The 16972-nt window shown below is 37.6% G+C and overlaps 1 protein-coding gene across 4 annotated transcripts in view; it reads left to right on the forward strand.

Annotated features, from left to right (window-relative positions):
* The first annotated feature begins 1192 nt into the window (after positions 1-1192).
* LOC120421929 (uncharacterized) overlaps positions 1193-16972 on the forward strand; it is a 55674-nt gene continuing 39894 nt past the window's right edge. Inside the window, exons 1-2 of one of the 4 annotated variants that reach the window (XM_039585228.2) lie at positions 1193-1437; positions 5133-5809. In XM_039585228.2, the coding sequence (XP_039441162.1) occupies positions 5603-5809 (207 nt within the window). In that variant the 5' untranslated portion in view covers positions 1193-1437; positions 5133-5602. The remainder of the gene's footprint in view (positions 1438-5132; positions 5810-16972) is intronic. The other 3 variants (XM_039585231.2, XM_039585229.2, XM_039585232.2) reach the window with 3 other exon arrangements.

Raw genomic sequence — 16972 nt, forward strand, 5'->3', positions numbered from 1 at the left:
AAATTTTTTTTACCGTGTATCATTTTTTTCCAGTGTAGTTCGTATCCATACCTACAACTTTGCGGAAGACACCAAATCGATCAAAAAATTCCTTCAAAAGATACAGATTTTTGAATTTTCCTACATCATTTTTGTATGGACAGCTGCCAAATTTGTATGGACAATTATATGGACAAACTAATGATGCAAAATGGTTTCGTTGGGCATACCGAAGGCACCAAAAAAGTTTCAGTTGGATTAAAAAATACAAAAAAAAATCGAATGACCGAAATCCTAGAGAACTGCTCTATAACAGACTAATAACATTTTAAGTTATTCTTCGAACAAATCTTTTTTATATTTTTTTTGTTATTTTAACAACTAATCCGATCATCCCAATTACAGTTTGAGGTATTCTTCCATAACAAAAAATGTTATTCCCAAGTTGTTCTGGCTTTCAATCAATATCAGACCGATAACAAATTTTGTTACGATAACATAAACTGTTATTGAACTATTATGCAAAAATGGATTTTGCAAGAATATTCCATAGCACTTTCTGTTATTTTAACAGTTTTTGTTATTGAAATGGCATGAATTTAGTTATTACCGTCTGTTCGGGATACTCATTATGACAAAGCCCAGGGAGTTTTAGAAGTTAGATTAGGCCATCCTTGATAAAAAGTATTATTTAAAAACTACAAGTTTCAGGAATTGCATGAAGTGAAACAGGAAGGCACCACCATATTGACACCACAAGTCGAGTTTTTAGAAACAATTTTAAGGAAAATACAGTAAACTACGAAGTTCTGTATTTGCTGTGATAAATAGGTCGCTAGCAAGCAATCTACCAAGTTAAGAAATTGATTTGCATTGAACTAAGCTGTTTAATGCCTGGCGTCCCATTTCACCATTATTAAAAATGAGCTCAAATCGAAAAATGGACTTTATTGGTTTCTTCGGACAATTTTACCTTATAAATAATTAAAATTAGTTTCTTTGTTACAAGTTTCAAGTGTGATTGAAACAAAATGATTAAATATATCTGAAATTTGTGTCGAACACAGCGAGGAGCGACGTCTCTGACGAAATTTTCCCATCTGCTCTCTGCGTTCTCTCCCCTTCTCTCTTTTTCTCGCAACTCAAGAAAACGCAGTCCTCGGCGAGTTTTCCCAGCTCGCACGCGCTTTTTCCTCACGAGCACCAGCAGCACACCAGTTCACACCGAGACGCCGCGCATTTGAGACGCTTTTCCAGGGAGCAGAAACGAAAATCACGGGCGCGGGCGTTTACCTGCCCTTTCCTCATTCTTGGCTGGGTGGATTTGTTGCTGCTTCTGGTCCAGCCAAGCAACCACCCACCAACCTGCTAGTCCTTTCATCTTGTTTTTGGTTGGGTTGGTTGGTTGAAGTCGCTGCTACCTGGCCCTTTGGTCTGGCCCACCGTCAGTGTCAGTGAGTGAGTTTTCAGAGGCAGAGCAAAGCTACAAGGATTAAGCAGTAGTGGGAGAGTGTTTAGTGGATGCTGCGGCAGAATCCGGATCCGGAGCTGGATGCCCTTGTACTTGTAATTTGGTTCAGTTTCAGTGAGCTCAAAGTGGGACTCGCGGTTAGGGAAAGTGATACTTTTTGGATGCTGCTGCACACCAAAAGATCAATCTCGCAAACCTCCACCCCCTTCTCTCTCGCTGGTGTCGCGACCCCATTCGTAGAGGGTGTGTGTATGTGTGTGTGCTTCGCCAAATATATGTTTATTTACACCGATGCGATACAGACACACGTACAGTGACTACCCCCATCTCGTTCAGGAAGTGTGCTCCACCAAGAATGGGACATCAAGTGACGCTGAAAAGCTACACGATACACGAGTAGCAGCCAGGACTACACACGAGACAGGGCTAATTTAGCCATTTAGCTGCCGTGTGCAGGAAGAGAGGATGGGTTCCAGTGTAGGCATAAACACAATACTGATTCACCCTGGGAACTAACTAAACTCCCCCGTAAACTTGGTATGTAGATACTCGGTGCAGGTGAAAGAAGGAAGACGTGTGTGCAGGCAGGCAGCACAGGAAGAACCTTGAAGCGAATAGTACTTGTCTTCTAAGCTTTTGCTTAGTTTTTCTCTCACCATTTTACTGGCAAAAGCATGCAGTGAAGCGGCACTAACGATCCCAGCAGGAGGAGCACAGCGAGAGGATCCGTTCGCGATGGGGGGCTGTGAAACTAGGATTCGTTTTTTTAATGTTTCTTACTAAAATCTTTAGAAAATTACTGTTAAATTGCAAAATTACACAAACTTTTGCGAAGCGAGGTCATTAGAAATATAAGTAGTGAGAATACTACTCAAGCGTCTAGCGGCAAATGTTCAACCAAAATTACTATTCCCAACACCGCAGTTTTGGGTGTAGTTGGTGGAAACTGCTTTCTCCTACTGAATTTGTTGGCGCGTGGTGGTGTCCAGAGCATGCAAGCATTCATTGTTTGCTCCGCAAACATATCATTATCATAATTCTCGAAAAGAAAATAAGACTGCTTAGAAGCTTAAGGCATGGAGAAATTTAAGGTCCGGCTTGATGCATGTACCGAATGGTTTAGGATAAAAAGTTTTAAGTTTTGAATCAGTAATAAAGCAAGATGTATTAATTTCTTCAATTTATCCGGTTTTTAGGTAGGTTCAACTTTATGATTTGTGAATATCGAAAATACTTTTTCTTTTGAGTTTGAATGATATCCCGAAATTCAGATATTTTCAGACTAATTTTCAATTAATAAAACATTAAACATTTTGAGTTGCTTTATATGGAATTGCTGTATAACAATGTATTAAGTTTTAAGCAAAATGTTTAATACATTGTTATACAGTAATTTCATATAAAAATCAACTCAAAATTTTAAAATGGGACAAAGTTGGCCTTAAAAGTTTTTGGCGAATATTGCATTTAGATTTTCTTCTCCAATAGTATACATTTTTGAAACCAACGTTGTAAAGCTTTAATTATTTGTTTGTTCATAAAAATGATAAAAATGTGTTTAAGAAAGTTGAAAAAGTTTTTGTTTTCCTTAATATTTACATCTCTAAGGAGCCATGTTAAATTGTGACGATACTCGAGTTTTTCAATTTTCCGAGAATCCGGAAAATTAAACATGATTTAGTTTGGTTTTCTTTGATTTCTCTATGATAATATATTTTGTTAACTCTCAAAAGTGAGCTATTTTCTACCAAAACCTAAAATGGATTTTATATATATTTTTAGAATTGGCAATTTTTTTGTCATTGGTTCACCCATACACGAATGCATACAATTTTGGTAGCATGAATAGCACGTAAATATTTGAAAATCTGTAACTTTTGAAGGAATTGTTTTATTAGGAGTTGTTTTATTTGAGAGGACCTGGGTGCTGAATAGTGGTTCGCAAAACGGCCTCAATTTTGAACTGTCAAAGTGGGACCAATTTACTGTTCGCCAAAAGTAGAGAGTATTATTATCGATCATTAAAAATTGATGCAAGAATGAAAAATTTGTGGAGAAATGTGTGTTAAAGGACCTGGAGTTGAAATCTGTATCAAATCTTAATAAAGTTGAAGGCGAGATCTTTTTTTATTATTAATCATGAATAAAAGTTGTTTATGGAGTCGATGCGGTTGTATCCGTCCAGAAGCTGACTTTATTGTTTGATTCCGTTTGAAGACCTACTGGTTTAGTAAAAATCTTCTCTGTTAGTTAGATCAGCTTCGCAGAATGACACTCTCGCCGCAGTTCTTCGTCACCCGTAAAAAAGAAAAACCACTTCTAACCGATCGAAACTCGAATACACACACAATTCGTCAGCAAAAAATTTCAAAAAGTAGACAGTATAAACACATACTACTGATTATAAAACAGCTCATTTACCAGTATGAAAAAAGTCATGCTTGTGCTTGAACAGCCACCTATTTGTAGATATAAACAAAGTGGGATCATTCGAAAATCACGTTACGCATTCTCTCTATTCATCACCCAGGAGAGGACTATTCAGAAAAAATAGTAAACGGAAAAGTCTTTCCAACTGCCAAAATTTTTGCCGCCAACTTATATTTTTTTGGAAAAAAGGTGTTTTTTTTTGAAAAATAGAAATTTACTCAAAAAAAAAAAATAATTCAGTTTTGCCTTCCTCACCTTACTGAGGAAAGGCTATAAAATCACTCGAAAAATGAACTTTTTAATTTGACCTCGTAGACCCACCTTCACGTATTCATATCAACTCAGAATCATGTCCTGAGCAAATGTCTGTGCGGATGTGTGTAGGTGGGTGGACAAAAAAATTGTCACTCGATTATCTTCGGACTGGATTAACGGATTTTGACCGTATTAGTCTCATTCGATTCGTCTTGGGGTCCCATAGATCTCTATTTAACATCAGCAAGTTTAGTTAAGCACTTCAAAAGTTATGCTAAAAAAAACGATTTTGACGTATGTCCGGAAGATTGTAAAAAGGGTGGTCTGACAACCCTATCAAAAGTTATTAGCACTTAAGTGTTATTTATACACTTTTTGGAGGCCGGTTCTCAGATATTTCAATGAAGATGGTGTCCGGGTCCATCACGCGACCTGTCGTTTGTTAGATAATCGAAAGACCTTTCAAATGAGCATAGAACATCACGGAGCTCAGCAACGCTTTGACTCCAATTTTGAGTTTAAATAGAATTCTTATTTAATTTTTTTATGCTCAAACAACACACCGAAACACTTACTAAGTAATAATAATAGTAGTGTAACACCAGTTGGGATTTCAGCAGGAAAGTTGTAAATTTATTCTAAATAACACTTTGAGACGGTTCTACTCAGTCGAAGCACTAAATGTTGCCACAACCAAAATTCATGTGCATCTCGTTGAACACCACGCGTCTCCATTATTGCAAGAAACCTCTTTTGCGTGCTGTGGTTGTAATGGTTATACTTTTAACATCTCTTCAAGTTTTTAGTAGTTGCTTAATCAACACTTCGATAAACAATATATCCAATCGAAACCATAGGATATTGCAGCATGAAATATATATTTTCCAAATGCATGTTTGATCTCCAGCATACTCAATCAAGCGTAAATTATGTAGTTCCGACGTTTCTACGACAGTTTTTTTTGTGCTTTCCTACAAACTTCCCTCTTTCCGAATAGCACAGCAAAAATAAAAATAAAATAAATCGCCTCGATTAACAGCACACCGCCAATATTCAGAGAGGTATAAATAAGCAATGTAAACACGGTTGGAAGCTCATAAATTGAACTGCGCCAGTGCCAGATCGTGCCGAGAGAGCAAAAAAAAAGAGGCGAAAATGCATTCGGCGTCGATATTGATGTTGCCCGTGCCAGATGCTGCCGTTGATGCTGGTCCAGGTCGGTTCGTGCCACGGGAAAAGTGATGCCAAACGAAACCACGGGTGGAAGATTCTAGTCGAAGGTGCTAGCCGTAATAGTGGGTAGTGTGTGAAGAGAAGAACGACCCTGAACCAATTTGGGGACGGGGAAGGAAAAAAACCGGAAGTTGGCCGAAATTGGCATCGGACCAAGTGTGCGTGGGCGGGACGGACCGACGAATTGGGCAAGTGCATTTAGTGAAATTTTGCTGCCGAATTGCACACCGTTGAATGCCAGAATTAGCGATGGCCGTGCACATTCTGGACGTGGATCACTTTGCGATCAGTGCGATCGTGACGGTTTCGATGCAAATCATATTCTTCCTGATCGCGGCGATCTTTCAGCTGGACAAACTGACGGATTTCGCCGGTGGAGTAAACTTTATTATCATTGCCTTGCTGACCTTCTTCCTGGGTCAGATTGATAGAACACTAAAGGTGAGTTTCAGTCTATTATATCTGTTTTATTTGCATATTCTATCGTCGTAAATAAAGTGAAAGCATCAAATTTTGGCATTGAATGTGAAATTGTCTTGTCACAAAAAACCTATATCAAAACATTTAAATAAGGATGTTAAAACCAAGTAACAATATTGACATTTTTCGGGCATTGATCTGTTGTACGAATTGAGCTGCACTCAGATTCAACAACTAAAAACTACTTCTCTACTACAATTGTCTCCTAGGATTAATGTAAATGGAACGGTTTGATCTGCTTACCCTTCGAGATAGGTGGCTAGATACAGTTCATGTAATCTATTTCGCTGTTCAAGCATTACTTGTGTGAAATTACTACTCTAAGCTGAGATCTGGATCACCTTTCAACAGCTGATTAATTCAAACTTAGGGACATAATTTTCGGGTTCTCAAAGAATCGAGTACATCTACTTCAAAGTGTGTGAATATTGTAATAGGTTAGATACATCAAAGCATCGTATAAAGTTATGTAGCAGTACACGGAGAAAAAAGAGTTCCCAAAATCGTGAACAAGCGTTCATGAAAATGGGAACCACGAACAAAGTGTTCAAATCCCATGGTACGATTTTGAAAAACGTACCATGGCATTTGAACACTTTGTTCGTGGTTCCCATTTTCATGAACGCTTGTTCACGATTTTGGGAACTCTTTTTTCTCCGTGTAGTAGATTAGTTTGGAATAGCGCAAAATCAACTGTAACTAGAAAACTAGACTTAGACATTGTAGACCCTGAGGAGTTGCAAGGAAAAACATTTAAAAATAAAAAAGAAAAAATAGGTTTGTGGCTTGGGAGCGTTCTTTTATTACATAACGCAAAATTTGGGATTTTTTACCTCTTTTTTAGATTTTTTAGCTCTTCCTGGTCCAGCGAAAAAAAGTAGCTAAGCTGATCCAACAACCAGAGAAGATGAGAAGATTTTCAATAAACCAGGGTTTCAAACGAAATCAAACAATAAAGACAGCTTCTGGTTGGATACATCCGCATCGACTCAATAAACAGCATCCATTCATTATTATAAAAAATTACGATCTCGCCTTCAACTTTCTACAAATTGTTTGACTTCAATTCCAGGTTCTCAAAAGCCACACATTTATCATTCTTGCAAAAAAAAAAAACAATTTTCAATTCTCGATAACAATACTCACTACTTTTGGCGAACAGTAAATTGGTTCCACTTTGACAGTTCAAAATTGAGGCCCTTTTGCGAACCACTTTTAAGCACCCAGCTTTTTAGCTATATCAGTCGAATATTAAAAAAGCAGTTCAGTAAATGAGAATACGTATGCCCTACATTTGGTTTCAAAAAATATATATAGCCCATCCATAAAACAGTTATAAACTTTTTTGAAAATTAGGAGAATTTTTGTGTGACGTTCAAATCTAGTGAAGATTTTTTTATTTTATTGAAGAATAATATATAATGAAGCATAAAAAGTAGTTTCTGTTAGTTAAACACAATATTTTCAGAGTTATTTTAACATTTTTCACGTTCCGCGAAATTTGCGTGAAATTTAGTGTTTTGAAATAGAGGAAGTCGAGCGTGAAAAATCACAGGTCCCGTACTTTGTTCTAGAAATTTGGAGAAAATTTACACAGCTAAAAAGTAGTAATACAACGGCGTGTAAAAGTGAGGGGTGTAAAATAAATATTGCATTATTTTATGCAATTTTAGGTAATTTTACGCCCTCAAATATGTAGCCCATCAGTATGGGAAACCTACTTGACCGAATGTCAAGCTGATATATGCGTTTATCCTTACAGCTTTTCTTCGGTCTGATGGCCGAGTGGGCTACACAGCAAAAAAATTCTGTGTAAAATCGCATGCAAAAACATGCACATCACCTTTGTGAGAAAAAGTATGAAATATTGTATGAGAAAACGTGTACACAAAAAGCATGTACCAAAGAAAAAACATCAGAGGGCTTTTGTTAATTTGATTTGGTTAACCGCGGTGGATTTTCTTCAAATAATTCGAACGGTCAAAAATCCACCAAAGCATCTACCGGTGGATACTTTTCTACCACAGATTTTTGTGCGATCAATGTGGTAGATGCTTTGGTAGATTTTTTACAGTTCGAATTATTTCAAGAAAATCCACCGCGGTTAACCAAATCAAATTAACAAAAGCCCTCGGGTCTGCTCACCCCAAAAATAACATCAATCCGGCGAGAGTCATATTCAGATTACCAAGTCCGCGCCCCAACTCACTCGGCTATCTCGTCGCTATGAAAATAGTTAGATTAAATGCAGGTAAGTTTTCCGTACTTCGTATACTGTGTTAACTGCATACGATGTGTGGAGAACCTATAGCTACATCGGTGAAGATCCGATTATTTTCATAGCGGCGAGATAGCCGAGTGGGTTGGGGCGCGGCCTTGGTAATCTGAATATGACTCTTACCGGTTTGATGTTATTTTTGGGGTGAGCAGACCTGATTTTTTTTTCTTTGGTACATGCTTTTTGTGTACACGTTTTCTCATACAATATTTCATGCTTTTTCTCACAAAGGTGATGTGCATGCTTTTGCATGTGATTTTACCATCGAATTTTTTGTTGTGTAGCATTTTCGCGAAAACATAACACATGCAGAAATTTGTATAGTTTGATTCAACGGCAACAACCTTATTTTGATAGTTGATTAATCGCCTTCCAAAAACATTTTATTGAAGAGCTTAAAAAAAAATGTTGATCAAAACTAGAGGTGGGCAAAAAAGAGCGAGCCGCTCAAAGAGCCGGTTCACAAAAAAGAGCCGTGGTTCTTTTTGAAACTCTGGTCTTTTTAAAGATCCGTTCCAAGATGGAATCATTTTGAAACTTTTGTCTATTTTTAAATTTATAAATATCATTAATTTAATTTCAATCCATCTATTGAGGATTAAAAACATGATTTTAATATTTCAACGCTTTTAAATTTTGTCAAATTTGTCAGAACTATGTACCGAAGTACAGATTTGAGTAATTCAAAATGCTTCATTTGGAAAATGTTGCCCAAAAACTACTAAATAACCATATCTTAACTCCTCTTGTCCGATTTAACTTTGGCATTTTTATACTTTTTGATTAAATAAGAATGTAGAAAATAGTTTACAGTACATTTTTTCATGATAAAAATTTATCAATATTATCAGAAATAAGCGCAATTTTGTAAAATTAAGAGCATGTTCTCCAAATCTCTAGATTTAAGTTTGGATGCTTTTCAAATCCAATTATTCGAACGTTTAGATCTATGATTTTCTTCTAGTTTTTAGCTTTTTTTAAAAAATAATGTCTAATAAAATCTAATAAAAATCATCAAAAATCACAAAGTTTTTGATAAAGAGCGAAAGAACCGTTCAAAAGAGTGGCTCATTTTAAAGAGCGAGCGAGAATGAGCGGCTCCTGAAAAAGAGCGGTTTTGCCCACCTCTATTCAAAACCAAATGTCTCACAAGTTATATAATTTTGTGAAGCAATCATTTACTTCCAGGTTGACATTCATTGCTTAATTATGATTTTCATAAAGATAAAGAAGAAGAAAGTCAACTCTCTGGCAGTCAATCTTCTCGAGATCAATATTGCTCCATCTGTCAATTAATTTTTGAAAATTGAATTTTGTGAAGTTTTCTAAAGAGAAGCAATTTTGTTGAACAACGCAAAGCGCTAGGAGTTGATCCCAAACAGATAAAGGTTAGTTTTTAAAGCATATTTTGACATTTTTCCGAAAAAAAGAAAAATCCAAAAATCATTCTGTATCTTTTCGGGATCAATTTCTAGCACTTTGTGATGTTCTACAAAGTTGATACCCGGGTCAAAACCTATAAGAAATCTCTTAGACGAGAACATTTTATCCGTTTGAGGCAAACTTTCTTGAAGAAGAGTTAAGAAGTGAAAAATAAATCAGTCAATCTGAAGCAACTAAGCCTTAACCAAATGAGGTCAAATTTTCAGGCTAGCTTATGGGGTCCTAGTACTTTAAAATTCCGATTGATGCAATCGAAATTGAACACTTTTGTCTTTTTCATATATCCACGAATCACGCTATTAGGGAAACTAATGCTGTAATAGTAGTTTATGCAACAAGTTGCAAAAAGAGGATTTTTTCAGCACGAGTTGTACATTTATCCAACGAGGTTCACCGAGTTGGATAAATACGAAGAGTGCTGAAAAAATCAAGTTTTGCAACGAGTTGCATACAAAATTTTTCGCAATTCTAAAAAAACACACACTGAGTGAAGTTTTATGTCAAATTTTCATGTATTTTGTCAATAAATCGTTTAAATCAAAAAAATGTTGAAAAGTTCAACTTTTCAGCACCCATTTGATCCTTTCAGCGTTTTTTTTTTGAAAAGTGTTGCTATTCGATTCTGTTATTTTTGGTACAGAAAAGTAGGCTATTTCGTCGTTCAAGAATGACAGGAAAAGTAAGTAGTTTCACGATGGAATTGCAAAAAGCTATTTTTTGCAATTCCATCGTGAAACTACTTACTTTTTCTGTCATTCTTGAATGACGAAATAGCCTACTTTTCTGTACCAAACATAACAGAATCGAATAGCAACACTTTTAAAAATAAATGCTGAAAAGTTCTACTTTTCAGCACTGAAATGGGTGCTGAAAGGTTGAACTTTTCAGCACTTGTTTCGAAAAGTAACACTTTTCAACATTTTTTTTATTTAAACGATTTATTGACGAAATACATGAAAATTTTATTTAAAATTTCACTCAATGGGTGTTTTCGGAACTGCAAAAAATGTTGTATGGAACTCGTTGCAAAACTTGATTTTTTCAGCACTCTTCGTATTTATCCAACTCGGTGAACCTCGTTGGATAAATGTACGACTCGTGCTGAAAAAATCCTCTTTTTGCAACTTGTTGCATGAACTACTATTTTGGTCATTCGAAAAGAAATAGCCAAATAAAAAAAAATCATGTAATCGCCCAATTTCGTGGAAAATTAATCGGTTTAAATTTATACACATTTGTTAAAGTTCTGGCTCAGGTAATCAAAGATTAGTATCGGTATCTAATCACTGCACTAACCAAAACGGCCCACATTTAGATGAAACAGAAAGAAATTAAAAAAAGTAAACTTAAAAAAATCACGTGGTCACTTTAGGACTATTATTTACTCTTACACTTTAGGAAACTTTCAAGATAGTATAAAGTAAATTTTTCATATGACCTATGAAGGGTATCGGGCGGATTTAGTAACTATTTCTTAACTTAATGTTAACATTCCATAGGTCGCCTTCCCTTAGGTATCGTGATAAGGTCCAGCTTGTGATGATATACTACCTTCCCTTCGATAAGTAATCGAATGCAGAAAGGAAAAGATCATAGTCTACTCTAATGGATATTAGTTTGTCTTCTATTTAAAAGACACATTTTCGGTTTGTTTGGCTTATCAGCCGGATATCCGTGGTTTTAGTTTTGTAACAAAATTTCCACACAAAAGCTCTCAAAATAGAGTCAGCTAACTAATACCAACCGCACTCAAGCTCCACTCTATTTTGCGGTACCAAAAGATAATAAACTTATGGTCGCCCAGTTTTTTTTCCTTTCTCCCTTTCTGACTTTATAATGAAATTTGCTTCCTATTTGCACACCACAGGCAAAAAAAAAGAATGGTTCCCCATTGTTGGTGAGGAATTCATTTATTAGTCTAAAGCTCTTCTAGCCCGAAAGATATTACTCTTCTCGGCGTGGAAGTGATATTTGTGTGAATCTTCACGCGGCAACAAAAACGTTCGCTTTTGTTTTGCACTTTTTTTTTGCCCACGCGCACTTTCGTCGTCCATTTTCCGTCCCATCCATCCATTCTTTCTTTCTTTTTTGGTCGACGGAAGTCACAGTCACAGGCGAGAGGGAAAACGCTGGTGGTTTTCCCCAGGGCTCGTGGAAGCTTTTTTGTTGTTTTCTCGTTTAGATTTGAAATTTTAATTCTTCTCGCAGCAGCTGCCTTCCAGTCTACGAAGAAATCTGCCACTCTGCTGGCTCTGAAGGGGAAAGAGACTGAGTGCCTTTACTTCGAGAAGCTTAGAGCAGCCAGCAGCCGGCAGATAGAGATGGATTTAATATTTATTCAGAAGGGGATGCATCAATTTTCATACATAGCAAAGTCATGAGGAAAGGCAGCCTTAGGGCAATGAAAGAAAGCAAGGAAGGAAGGAAGAAAAAAAGCTCGCAAAAGTTGAACGAATGTGCATTCTGCGCCACGAGACAGACTAGACTGGACGGACGACGAACGCCGAGAAGAACATGGAGAGGGGCTGTGGCATCCCCCAAGTCGAGTGCGGTTTTCTCTTGATGGGTTACCTCCCCCAGCATTCCGTTGTATTAGATGAGTTTTTTTGCATTTGATAATGACGAAGAGTATAAAAAATCAAAGAAATAAATGATATTGAAGGGTCTGTCGAGAGCGGGAGTTATCAAATTATAGAACAAAAAATCAAACAATCTATTTGAAGGGACTGACAAATTTATTGACAGCTGGAGCAATATTGATATCGAGAAGATCGACAGCCAGAGAGTCCACTGTATTTCTCAAAGGAACGGTTGAGCAATTCTATTATTTTTTTTGTATTTTTTGATTTGGCTCAAACTTTGTGGGGGCATTCCCCATCACCAAAGAAGCCATTTCGTGTCATTGGTTTACCCATACAAATTTCCATACAATCATTGTTTATTTTTAAATCTTTTTATATGTTTCAGGGGACAAAACCCCCATCTCCAAAGTCATTCAAAAGTATGGACCAAAATTTTGCCGACGAGTTATAATTTGAAAGTACATTACATTTTGTTTGATTACAGTTTTCAATATACAGCCATTCAAAGTTAAATTTTGTCCGAAAAATTCCGGTTTTTTTGATTTTAATAAAATAGTGTCCATGAATGTCCATTACTGAAAATATTTTTTTTCATGTTCAGAAAATTTCCTACAATTTTGTCTAAGAAACAATGATGATTGGACCTCTACAACTGGTTGCTAAGATATACCTACCGATTTCTAGAACAACGTACTGATTTACTGATTTTTGCAGATTCAAAGCACCCAGTACGAAATCTATGACATTTCCCCGAAATCCACGTTCCCGAAAAGACATTTCCCCGAATGCCACATCCCCGAAATGACACATATACCCGAAAATCTTTTCCCCGAATAATCCCTTTTCCTGAAAGACCGCATCCCCGAGTGGCGATTTCCGCTAAAAACCATTTTCCGAATGGCCACTTCCTCTAATCCCTGAAAATCATTTTCCAGAAAGACCATATCGAATGACCACTTCCCCGAACCCGGTCAGGCGGGTATACCCGTTGCCCAGAAGCGCGCGCGGTTCGGCTTGATCCCAAATCGCCGAATCCCACTTTCCCTAAACCCATATCCCCGAAAATTCCACATCCCCGAATGTGCCATTTCCCCTAAAGTGTCACTTCAAATGTGAAAAAAAGTTAACTGTTTAAGTGGAACGCTGCTTTTTAGATTTGTCAATAAGAAATATGTAGGGTATTTGTCCCTATTTTGGGTCTACCAAACTTAATTCAACGAAATTGAGCATTTCACCAAATCTGGCAGGAATCTGCCACTTGATAATGATACGTGCAGTCATTATCTTCATTTTGGTGGACAAGAATAATTTACTTTTTCCTTCTAAATTAGAAATTAAGCAATAAAAATAGCACTCTTCACTTTTTTCTTGGCAAATCGCTAATTGCCCATTAGGGCGAAAATTTTCACCACTTTTGCTTACCGCTTGTTGACACTCAGCGCCCGGCTTTCATCGCTCAGCACACGAATGAGAGCCGTCCCCCGAATCTCCAACCACCGGCAATATGTTTTTTTTTTTGGTGGGGTGCACAATCCATTTGAAAAAACAATCACCAAACTGCCACCAAATCAATAAAATAACTGATTAATAACTTCGTCCATTTCGAAGAGTATGACTCTATATTCGGTCCATTTGACACTTCTACAAATTGTGACAGTGTGTGTGCACTTTTCACAAGTTACAGTGTTTCTTGCATATTACGGGCTTGTTGTTTGGTTACGCAATAAATATGTTATTATGTTTAAAACTCGTAAAGAATGATAAAAATCATGTCCAAGCTAATTATGCACGTAATACAAGTGAAATCAATCGTTCTAAAGTTGATTTGTGGTTAAAAACATCACAATGGTTGAGCATGTTAGTCGACCGAATTTGTGCGGCTGTACTGTACGAGCTGGGGCTGAACCGTACGTCAAAAAAGTTCGCCACGTGCTTCGAGATTTCAACCAATCCGAAGGTAGGCCGAAAATATGTACAAAAAAGGTCGTATGCTAGAAGCAATATCCCCAAAATAGGGACAAAAAATGTTTCAGTTTCTCGGGCTTATACAGAAATATAAAGTATTTTCGTCAAAAATGTGATTAAGTAAACGCATTAGCATTAAAAAGCCAACTTATTCATGTAACAAAAGCAAGGCTGCAGCCTTTGAGAATACATCAAATAAAAAGTGCGCTCGGCTTAGTAGGCCCAACATAGGCACAAATACCCTATTTGCTCATGATGTTCACCCTCTCTACATAATTATTTTTGGAAATGAAGTCAGAGTTGAAGTTTTTGTTGTATTCGTTGGAGTCAGTTCTTTTTGAAGAGTTGGATAGCAGTTTGAGTCACTAAATCTCAGAAACCGGAGTCAGAGTCTTTATAACTCCACAAACTTGGAAAATATTCTAAATTCGATTGAAGCTGGAATAAACTGAATTTTTGATCGTTCAATTGTGGACATGATACTGATATTGATCGCCACTTTCCCGAACCCGGTTATCCAGAACCGCGCGCGCGCATATTAGGGGAAGTGGCCATTTGGGAAAATGTTTTTTTTTGGGGAAATCGCCATTCGGGGAGGTCTTTCAGAGAAATGGATTGTTCAGGGAAATGGTTTTCGGGTATATAACATTTCGGGGAAGTGTCTCGTCGGGAAAGTGGGTTACGGGGAAATTTCATAGATTCACGTTGGGCAACCCTGCATTTACATCAAAAACTGAATCGAATCAAAATCGGAAATCGAAAACAAAAGTTTAAATTATTTTCCTGCCCACTTCAATATTTTTCACTGTGCACATGCGTGTGACCTTCCACAGAAGTAAACAACAGTGGAAATAAAGTAAGAGGAAAATCTCCTCGGTCGTGCCGCATTCGCCCGCAGTTATCTGTCGCATGAGCCTCATCCCTCCTGCTGGGGGGTGGTCTCGTGATAAGAATTTTGTCATGTTGTGACTGTGTCTTCTTTCTTGACACCCATCAAACGGAGGGGTTTAGAGTAAAAGGGTGGAGGGGCGGCGGGTGCCCTAATAAAGTGGGTGCTTCCATAAACGTAGCCCAAACGAAAAGAGAGAGAGGTCGACGAAGACGATGACGACGGTGACGACGTCAGAGTAAAATTACATTTCTGTAGCGTTTAGCATAAATTAAAGATTGACAGCGCCATTGACCCAGTTTTCATCTCGATTCGACCGTCATCATGATGTCCTCGGAATCATTCGTCCCGCCCAAGTCGAGACTGCTCCGTGGACGTGCAGGCTTTTTCCTCAACAATAATCATAAAGTGCTTCATTTTTGGAACGAGTGGAGATGGGAACAAAGGTCGAATGGAATGGAGAGCACTTAAAATGCGATGGCGTAGTCACGTAAAAGGTTACCATCAGACAGTTTTGCTTCCGATCACAAATTCAATTTAGTGAGTGGGTGTGCCGTGTGAGTGTGTGTTTGCTGGTTCTATACAAGTTGGGATCTAAATTTGATCGATTTTGACTTATTTTTTCTGTAACATGAAGAAAGTTTAACAAGAACGAATAGAAGACACGTGTGTCTGTCAGCGTGAAAATGTTGCTAAAAATGTTTTTTTTAGCTTTGTATGGTTTATGCTCTACTTTAAAGCTGAGGAATAAAGAATAGAGCGAAATATTCTTTATCCAAACCATTTTGTCTTTTCCTCTGAGAAATATAAGCCTGCTCGGAAATAACATTCTAAGGACTCAGAAACAAACACTGAACAAATTATTGACTTCGCTCGAATACAATTCTACATCGAGTTAAAATCGAGTCAAAACGTGAGGCATTGGAAGCTGCACAAAATGGTGTCTCAAACACAATGTAGCCAAAATAACAAGTATGAGCAAAGATTTTATTGAAATTTTCACCAACATCATAGTAGGCTTAGAGTAGAAAAGCTATGTGTCCCGATTTGCCCCACTTCCTGTTGACGATAACCATAACATTGCCTTGTTCGTGGACTCGCTCTTAAACATCTATTTTTTGCAACTTTGTTGCAATAGCATTCTGTCGTCCTACCATAAACTGAAAACGGAGACCCAATTAGAATCAAAGAAGCAAAATAGCTTATTGATTTCGCAAAATTATTTTTAGCCCATCAAACCGGACGTTTCCCATGTGCTCACCGGCAGTAGAGATGCCAGAGCAAGAGTCATTTTTTTAGCGTGATTGCTTCTCGACGCTGTAATACATGGTCGGCTAGAGGCTTTTCAGTAACAATGTAACGAGCCTTGTAGGACACGTGTTTGCGTTTGCCCTTCCGGCAACGTGTCACGTATTCCGTGGTACGCCGCGCCACGCGTCAGATCGTTGCTCAAGTGCCGAGGGAGGATTAAAGAGCGAAAGGTCACCCGATAGGTACTTGAGCGACGAGCCTTTTTATTTCACTCTGGTAAGGAGAGGCCCAATGAAAAGTGTGAAACAATAAAGCGAAATTGAACACGGTCGGTCGGTCATTTGATGATGTGCTACATCAGCAGCAGCAGGACGACCGACAGTGATAGAGTGGCAGATTATAATCTGTTGCGCTGCGGAAAGAAAGTGATTGTGTGTGTGTGTCGTGAAAATCAGTACCGATAGCAAGTGTCCGATTGCGTCAATCTTCGTCAGCACAGATGACGGTGCTGGATGAAAGTTATGGTTTTGTATTTTACATTATTTGTCACGATAGCCGAACCCAAACGGATAAATTAACAAGATTTCAAAAGTATAATTACCGATTCTATGACTCCATCTTAAAAAAAAGTTTGTGCAGCCGTACATTTGACCAACGAGGCTCTGCCAAATTTTACATAAAAGTGTCTTTGACACCAAATTTCTATCTCATCACCG

Source organism: Culex pipiens, chromosome 3 (assembly GCF_016801865.2).
Source record: "Culex pipiens pallens isolate TS chromosome 3, TS_CPP_V2, whole genome shotgun sequence".
Taxonomy (NCBI): Eukaryota; Metazoa; Arthropoda; class Insecta; order Diptera; family Culicidae; genus Culex; species Culex pipiens.